The sequence below is a fragment of the Chrysochloris asiatica genome, unplaced genomic scaffold, assembly GCF_000296735.1.
Source record: "Chrysochloris asiatica unplaced genomic scaffold, ChrAsi1.0 scaffold00033, whole genome shotgun sequence".
Lineage (NCBI taxonomy): Eukaryota > Metazoa > Chordata > Mammalia > Afrosoricida > Chrysochloridae > Chrysochloris > Chrysochloris asiatica.
In genome coordinates this window covers 11,178,774-11,188,010 of record NW_006408551.1, presented here as the reverse complement: position 1 = coordinate 11,188,010, position 9,237 = coordinate 11,178,774, and the positions used below count along the sequence as shown (strand labels likewise).

At 39.1% G+C, this 9,237-nt stretch overlaps 2 protein-coding genes across 2 annotated transcripts in view; one reads left to right on the top strand and one right to left on the bottom strand.

Moving 5' to 3' along the window:
• Nucleotides 1-9,237, top strand: part of LOC102842326 (protein FAM19A2-like) — a 676,150-nt gene that overhangs the window by 111,346 nt on the left and 555,567 nt on the right. The gene's annotated exons all lie outside the window — the stretch shown is intronic.
• The window catches only part of LOC102842700 (cyclic AMP-dependent transcription factor ATF-4-like), a 27,357-nt gene continuing 24,099 nt past the window's right edge, over nucleotides 5,980-9,237 (bottom strand). Inside the window, exon 2 of the mRNA XM_006859605.1 lies at nucleotides 5,980-6,458. Within this exon, the coding sequence (XP_006859667.1) occupies nucleotides 5,980-6,458 (479 nt within the window). The remainder of the gene's footprint in view (nucleotides 6,459-9,237) is intronic.

The window sequence follows — 9,237 nt, the reverse complement described above, 5'->3', positions numbered from 1 at the left end:
TCGGAACCGACTCGACGGCACTTAACAACAACAACAACAACAACATGAACATTTAAAGAGCTCTGGTAGCGTAGTGGTTACAAAATTGGGCTGCTAACCTCAGGGTCAGCAGTTCGAAACTACCAGCTTTTCCATGGGAGAAAGACGAGGTTTCTGCTCCCGTAAAGATTTACAGCCTGGGAAACCCTGTACAGGATCGCCATGAGTCAGAATCGACTCCACGGCACATAACCACCACCACCATAAGCGTTTATTGAATAAAACGTTAATCTAAATGTGAAAAAAAAAACCTGGTAGTTAAAAGGAGTCACCACGATGTGGTTGTGAAAACATACAGTTTGGAGTGAGACTAAGTTTGAATTCCAGACGCATCTCTTATACTGAATGATTTTGGCAGAGTACTTAATAGTGCTGTGAACTCTGGTTTCCGCATCTGTAAAGCAGGAGTGAGCCTTCGCACCCTGAAACGGGGCTGTTGGACTGGGATGACATGTATGTAAAATGTAACTAGTGCAGTGCATGGCACATTGCTACTTCTCAACATATTATTTACCTCCTTCTTTGTTTTTTTTTTTTTCATCAAAAAATAAAAACAAACTTACTGTGAATTGGGTGAAGGTCTACAGAATAGATCCGTTTTCCATTCAGTCATTCGTAAACATTTTGTTTCATGCCATTGATTGTAATCCCCACAATGTAACATCTAAATTTTACAGAAATGTCATCCCAGCCCCAAAGAGTCATTTCATGGTGAGAAGTGTCATCCCTACTTTACAGAAGAGGAAACCAGAGTTCACAGCATTATTAAGTACTTTGCCCACATCACCTTCCCTTTACTTCCCATTTCCATTCTTCCTTCTTTCCTATTCCTTCCTGCTTTCTGAACTTTGTCCTGGAACAAACACCCTTTTGATCACAAACAGCACGGTAAACCTATCCATGTTTATAATAAATCACACAAGGGACAAAGAGATATGTAAGCTTCTTAGTCGTAACCAAACACCTGGAGGGAATGAGTCATCAGTTTATTTCTTAAAACTATATGATTGGTGAAATGTATTTGTCTGAAGCATCCCTAGCCTCATTGAGATTTCATACTATTATTATTTCTCTGACTGAAAATTGAATTTACACTGCACATTGTAGACACTGACTAGTCATTGAACTCAATAATTATAATCTTTGAATGGTCTAACTAATGCTAAAAGCCTGCAGGTGTGAATCTGTAATAAAGTATTGGTGTGGTCTAAGATTTTCAAAACTATTTGTTGTGTAGGTTTGTGAGGTTACTGGAATGGTATGACTCTCTAGTATGAAGAAGGAAAGATAAATTTTATTTATTACAAGTGCTACTGAAGTTAAAACGACTTATACCATTCTTGTGTTAAATGCACTTTTAGTATAGTTCAGATAACGGTTCTGAGTGGTTCTCCCCCCCCCCCCATTTGCTCATAGGTGCTTCTTGTCATCATTATATATCTTATGATAGATTTCATTGATTTAGAATGATACTCTAGAGACTTACACTGTTGATTAGGCCAAGTGTTTCTATATTCTGTGATTTACCAATTTTTTTCCTTTTACCATTATCCAATGAAGTCAAATTGAAAAGACCCACAGATTCCTTTCTATTATGGACGTTTTACTGTCTTTCCTGACATTTCCTGGTTTAACTAATTTTATGAGAGCTTCCTAATTCCCTTAAATTTACCTAAAATACACCATCTGCTTTGTAACCTCAAGTGATCTTGTGGTTTATTGGACTTATTAAGCAAACATTGGATGTGTAAATATAATTTAATAAGTGTCTCACAGGTGTCTAATTAGGCTTTAATTTCTGCCACTAGAACTAAATCCAGTAAAATGTATGTAGGTTTCCAAGTCATGGAATGTCTTTAAGTTAATTGATCACATCTGAAGTCATACTTCAGTTAAATTTTAGTTTGAATGAACTTTTAGCCTTTGATTGGTACTGATTTCAGAATATTCCATTAAAGAGGTGGTTCTTAAATTTTTGCAGCTTATTTTATGAGTCAGGACTAATTCTGTTACAAGTGACAGAGAAATCCAACTGAATGAAATCTTTAATGAAAAGAGAATTTTATTAGTTCAAGAATCTTGAAGAATACTTGATCCCAGAGTGGGAGGAAGAGATGCAAGAACCAGAGCCTTAGCAACTGGAATGTAGGACTCAGTGATGCCGTAAGTCTATCTGCCTGTCTTCATCTGTGTTTCCACTACTTTATGTGTTGGCCTTACTTTGGAAGGATCTTTTTCACATGACAGAGAACATGGCAACTGAAACCCAAGGTATTATACACTGATGGAAAAAGAGCTTCTTTCTCTTAATGTCCCATTCATCAGTGCCAAGGACAACTCTGATTTCAGTTATGTGTCCAGATCTCAGTCATTTATCTAGATCTTTAGCCATGGAGCATAGCTTGGTAGGTATATGTAAACAAAGTTAATTTTGCTCACTGACTCTTGAATCCTACTGAAAATACATCTTGGAATGAATAGTACGTACATATTATTTTATACAGTTCATGCTCTCTTCTTAATGGTTCATGGTTTTAAGTTAAGATCCCCTGTGGAACAATGTTCAGGCAACATGATTCATCACTGAAATAAAATTCAGGCAAATGTGTTTTCACTTCCAAAATAGTAAATTCTTACTGTTAGAAAATATATATACCTGTCCAATAAAATTAAGGGAAATAGCTCCTTATAATACAAGGGAATGTAAAGGCTTTAGTTATCTGGAAATAACTTTACAAGCTTAAAACAACTTTAAGCATTCATAACAAAGGAGCTGCCCATAACAGTGAACACAGCTATGAAGAACTAGAACTTTATACTGAGTATTTGACTTGGCACATGGAAGAAAACTAGGAGCTCTTAGGGTATACCACTGTCTTTAATTTTTGTTAATAGTTGCTGTCACTTTGGATCCCAGTTGTGGTGACCTCATGTACAACAGAATAAAACATTGCCTGGTCTCATGCCACCTTCACTGTCCTTGGTATGCTCGTCTTAATTTGTTGCAGCCACTGGGTATTTTGAATGACTCCCAGTCTAGGGAACTCATTTCCAGCACTATCTCAGTCAAGATTCTGTTATGATCATAGGGTTTTCATTGGCTAAGTAGATTGCCAGGTCTTCTTAGACTGTCTTAATCTGGAAACTCCCCTGAAATGTGTTCATTATGGATTTTGCTGGCTTTTGAAATACTGGTGGCATATCTTCCAGGGTCGTAGAAACAGACATGCCACCACAGTATGACAAACTGAAAGGTGATGGTGGGATATCTTTAATATGCCAGGCTTTTCAATGAAAAAAATCAGAGTGGTCATAAGAGACTGGAGAAGAAAGCAAACCCCACATTACACTTGGACTACTGCAATGTGCCCCTAATTGATCTTCTCTCTTCCACTTTTGCTGCCTTCTAGTTTATTTGATACAGAACGGATAATCATTTAAAAACATAATCAAGCAGATCAAATTGATACCATTCACTGATTAAAAATTACTTAACATGACCTCTAAGCCAGGATTTGGCTCCCACTTGTTTCGTTACCTCACCAAATGAATTCTCATTGAGTGCTCTTATCTTTCTGTTCCTAAAATGTGCCAGTCACTTGTTCTCAGATCTTTGCTCATGTAGCAGCTTATGTCTTGAATGCCTTGGCTCCACTTTTTTCTTAGTTCTTTCCCGCTTATCCTTCACATGTTGATTTAATTATTATTTTCTCAGAGAGGCCTTCCTGAACCTAAATTCTAAATGAACTCCTCTTGGTTCTTTCCTTTTATAGTATTGTATTACTGAAAGTTGTAACGATATGTTCATTTGCTCATTGAATGTCTCTCACCTGTGGTGTGTAAGTACCATGAGATCACAGATCATGTCTGTTTTGTTCACTTGGTGCCTAACATAGTGCTTGAGACATAATTCTTATCCAGCAATGCTTTTTAAAACAATGAATGAAGAATAGCAAGAGGACAGTAGAGATTAGAAACAGCAGCAATAGCTGATTTCAAAGATTAGAAATAGTTAGAGAATGGTGAACCGTAGACAGTCTGTAGCTGGAATGAAAGAGAGATGCTGAATAAATCCCCGAACAGCATGGCAGCCTGGGGACCAGGGGTCTACGATTTCATGCACCTGGTCCATAAGGGCATTCATGGTCATGTGTGTCTACTGTTCAACAGCCCCTGAGCAAATCGGTGTTACATTTGGGAGGTCTGACAGTCAGTCAATTTAGGGGCCTGGGGAGGGGTTTGAACACGACCATGAGTGACAAACTAAACCATTTGTGCCTATGTCTCAATATTACTTCCATCGGCATTTTTCACTCTGTTCTTAACAGTGAACTACAAAGAAGGGGCCCCTGGAATCATAGTGGGTTATGCGTTGGGCTGCTAACCACAAGGTCAGCAGCTCAAGTCCACCAGAAACTCCATGGGAGAAAGGTTATACTTTCTGCTTCTGTAAAGATTTACAGCCTCAGAAACCATATATAGGCTTGCTGTGAGTCAGAATTAACTCCATGACACACCACCACCTCATCAGTAAACTATTAGAAATTGCATTGTACATTTTAATAACATTTTTATTAAACATATTTTGAAGGCAAAATCAGGGCATTTGTTTCTTTTGAAAATACTTTAAAAAGAGAAGACTCAAGATGTAATTGTAATTTATAATCCTGAAAGCCCATCTTAATAAACATCTTTTTTACTAAAACAGATCTGTAGTCTACTTCAGCTTTTTTAGCTTCTGCATTTTCTTATTTATTAATAGGGTCATGTTGGACATTCTGCACATTCTACATGTATTTTTGTCTTAGGGTTTTTATTTTTTAAATAGCTTTGTTTGGATTCAGGTATAGTTAGAGCTGAGTTCCTTTCCCTTTCCCTTGCTTTCTGTATAGCATTCATGTGATTTTGGGTGATATGTGGATATTTGACTTTTGAAAGAGTACATTTCAATCTATGATGCCAAGATAGGATTCCTCAGATGAATTGGGCTGTTCTTAAAAATAGGAAGTGCTCACAAGCTTTAAGATGAGATCCCTACCTAAGAAATCCAAAAAATAAACCTCTCTCCTTCCCTTGGTAACAGTTTCCACAGCTTATCACAAGATGTTGGTTTGATGATAATAGGAAATGGTAATTTAAAAAAGTATTAGGAGATATATGACAATAATAGATACTTTCCTTATATCAATGTTTGTAAATGTTTACTTTTTGAGACAGACCTTCAGTATTCTTTTCTTTGGAGGTTTGCATATGTAGCCTTTTCTCATCCTTCAGGTTTCTGCTTAAATATCACACCCCCAGAGAGATTGTCTGAGATGGGCCAGTTCACAAAGACTCCTTCAAACATGATAATTGGCTCAAAGCATCCTCTGTCTTCAAGCAGTTAGTTTGTCTTTGAATTCACAGTGAACGAGAAAAGCAGCAATGCAAAGACACCTATGAGTTTAATAGTACATTGATGGGGTTGGATGCAGATTGCTGATACCTCCCATGATTTTCACAGAGGACCACTCAAAGTTCAAGGAATCTTGGCAGTAGAGTGGATTATGAGCTGGTCTGTTAACTGCAAGATCAGCTTTTCAAATCTATCAGTCACTCTGTTGGAGAAAGATGTGACTTTCTGCTCCCATAAAGAAACCCTATACAGGGTCTCTATGAGTTAGAACCAACTCAATGGCACACAACCACCACCACTTTCACTCAAAGGTGTGAAACACCCTTCAGCTAACATTAGATCCAACTTATGGTCAGTTCTTTTTTCTTTTTCTTTTGGCTTTTGACCCTTTTTAGGTAATTGTGAGATTTGGTCAACTCATGAGGATTTGCCTTTTTAAAAGAATTTTTTTTTTTTTTTTACTTTGACTACAAAATAACTTATTACAACATTGCTGCAGCACAAGCCTATGTACAAGCACACTCCTAAGTACACGACTAGGGTCCCTATTTCTTTTCCCTGGCCCTGCGGACCTCCTCTATCAAGTCTTTCAGATAGTGGATCTCCTTGGCCAGGGAGTCTGCCTTCTCTTTCAGAGCCTCATTCTTCTTTTCTAGTTCTTTACACTCCCCAGCCAGGACCTCCTGCTCTGCCCTCTTCTTCTGGCGATATTTAGTGGCTGCTGTCTTGTTCTGCTCCATTTTTTTCAGTTTCTCATCACATTTCTCTTCCTTTACTTTAGCTGCTACCACCTTCTCTCCAATGGGACCATATGGTTTAGGCTGAGCAGAACCAAAGGTAGGTGAAGACAGCACGCTCCTATTTGGAGAGTCCCCAGAGGTGGAGGGGCTGGGTTGCAGAGAGCCCAGGTACAGTTCTGGGCTCATACAAATCCCACTGTCATTATCTGAGGGTACAGTAACCTCCTCCTTTATGCACTGAGTGACTACAGAAATATAAGGAAGTAGGTCTGCCTTCCTGTCTCCTTAAAAGAATTTCTTTTAAGCTGTATCACTTAAACCTAGATACTACATTCATAATTTCTAGCTGTGCTACTCCTTGATGGGCATCCAGCCTTACAGGTTTCAGTGTATGTGTGCTGGGCCTGACCATGGCCTTCTAGACCTTTCCTGACCACTCTTTTTATTCTCTTTCACAATGCCTTGCTTATTTTCCTTGTAATTTGAATAATACTTAAAGATATTTTCTTTTATTTCTCTCGTTGTTTATTTAGTGTCCTTCCCAGGATAATAATGCCTTCAAGATGCTTAGCTACATCCATTCTCTCAGTTGTAGCCTTAGTGCCTAACATAATGCCTGACACTTAAGGAATGTTCATCTTCTACTCACATGTTGCTGTTGTTAAGTGCTATTGAGTCAGTTCTGACTCATAGAGACCCTGTATAGGGTTTCCGAGAAGTGGCTGCTGGTGGCTTTGATACGTTGAGCTTGTGGTTAGCAGTCCAATGCTTATCCTACATACCAGGCCTATGTGCTTGTGATTCTGTGTATCATGAAGTAGGATAATTTTCCAAGACTACGTGAGGGCTAGGATCTGGAGTTTATGATCTGGACGTTGGTAGAAGGAATAAAGTTACATTCATAGTACTTGGAAAACTGGGCAATTAAGAAATAATTTGTTGATGGTTGATTGTTGTTGTTGTTAGGTACCATTGATTTTTTTCTGAGTCATAGCGATGCTATGTACAACAGAACAAAACACCTCCTAGTCCTGTGCCATCTTCACAATTGTTATGTCTGAGTTCCCTTATGCTGCCACTGTGTCAGTCCATCTCAGAGGACCTTCCTCTTTTTTGTTGACCCTCCACTTTACCAAACATGATGTTCTTCTCCAAGAACTGCTTCTTGCTGAACATGTCCAAAGTATGAAAATGAAGTCTCGCCATTGTCGGGGACCGGCCTCAACGGGGAAGTTTGGTTCACGAAGTAGGGATTGTTGGTGGCTAAAGAGATAGATAAAGAAGACACACAAAGACGCTAAGAGAGAGACAAAGAAACACCCCAAAACTAGAGTGGATGCAAGACTGGTGGGCAGACCCTGGACTGCAGGCATTATGGCTCCTGCAGGCAGTAATGCACACAAGGTTCAAACTGCGCTCTTCTTTTATTTCAGGGAGGGATTTTACACAAAGGAAGAAGGGGATTATTAAGACAGGGTACAGAAATGAAATGTGATTAATCGTTCAAAACAGGACACAATGATTTACAGGAACAAATTCTAAAACATACATCGCAAATTGTCTTAATAATCTAACATCCTTAATTTTCCAGAAATTCAAGCAAATTGTTATAAATTACTTTTTAGGTTCAGATCCCAAGGCAGCAACTCGAGGTTTCTCAAGACTAATTAACATACCTATAGCACCTAATCTCCAATGGGCAAAGGTGAGAAAAGGATTCAAAAGGTCGGGAAGGAGTCCAGCTGTTTCAGCTACCTGGCTCAAGCCTTCAGGATGAAGAGAGACACCTGGGGAAGATTAGAAGGGCTGACACTATTATTCCTTGAACAATACTCCGGAATTCGCCAATCTACTTTGAGTGAATTCCTTGGGCAGACTGTCTCCAGAGCCCCCTTGCAAACTTGCCTTTGGAACTTTTACAGCCTTGGCTTTAGAAGAGGCTTTTGTTTTAATATTTGTCCATGGGTATCAAGGGCTCATGTATTAAGTTAATATCAAACATAACTGAATAACTTGATAAAGAACAGTTTTACCATGCTTGCCAGGTGGCCAGAGTTTGTTCCTCAGAGAGATTTGTTCCTAGGACCCTACGCACTGCCAACACAGTGGAGACATTAAGAGAGGCACATAAGAAACCATTTTCTCAGAAGCTAAAGTTATTGGAGTTAGCAGCATAGAATGAATAATAAGACCAAAGAAAATTATACAGAGGTAGCCCAGCAGTGAGTTCGTAAAAGCCTGTGAACCCGGGACATCAGGAGGTCACTTCCTTTGGCCCTCAGGGTCCCTGGCTAGCAATTCTGAGTGGAGCCACCGTGTTGGATTTTCGTCCGTGACACAGGGCCTCAACATCTCAGTGATTGCGGTCCCACGCCATGATATCTTCCAAGGAACATTCTGGTTGTACTTCTTTCAAGACAGATTTGTTCCTCTGGCAGTCCACAGTGTATTCAATACTCCTCTTTAGCATTTTAATTCAAATGCATCAATTTTTTAGTTTTCCTTATTCATTTTCCAGTGTTTGCATGCATATGAGGAGATTGAAAATATCATGGGTTGGTCCAGCAGCACTTTAGTCCTCAAACTGCTATCTTTGCTTTTTAACATGTTAGAAAGATCTTTTGCAGCAGATTTTCCTAATGCAATGCGTCGTTTGAGTTCTTGACTGCTGCTTACATAAGTGTTAATTGTGGATTCACGTAAAATCAAATCTTTGACAACTTTAATCTTTTCTCAGTTTCTCATAATATTTATTGATCCAATTGTGAGCATTTTTGTTTTCTTTACATTGAGGTACAATCCACACATAAGTCTGATCTTTAACAGTGGTGGTTGGTGGTGTGCCATGGAGTCGGTTCTGACTCATAGTGACCCTGCATAGGGTTTCTGAGGCTGTAAATCTTTATGGGAGCAGAGTGTCTCATCTTTCTCCCACAGAACAGCTGGTAGTTTCAAACAGTTGACCTTGAGGTGTTAGGGTCCGAGACCACCACCCAATAAGGAGACCAAGAGACAAAGATAATGCAAAAGCAGGCGGGCTTTATTCAAGCTAGCATGCTAGGG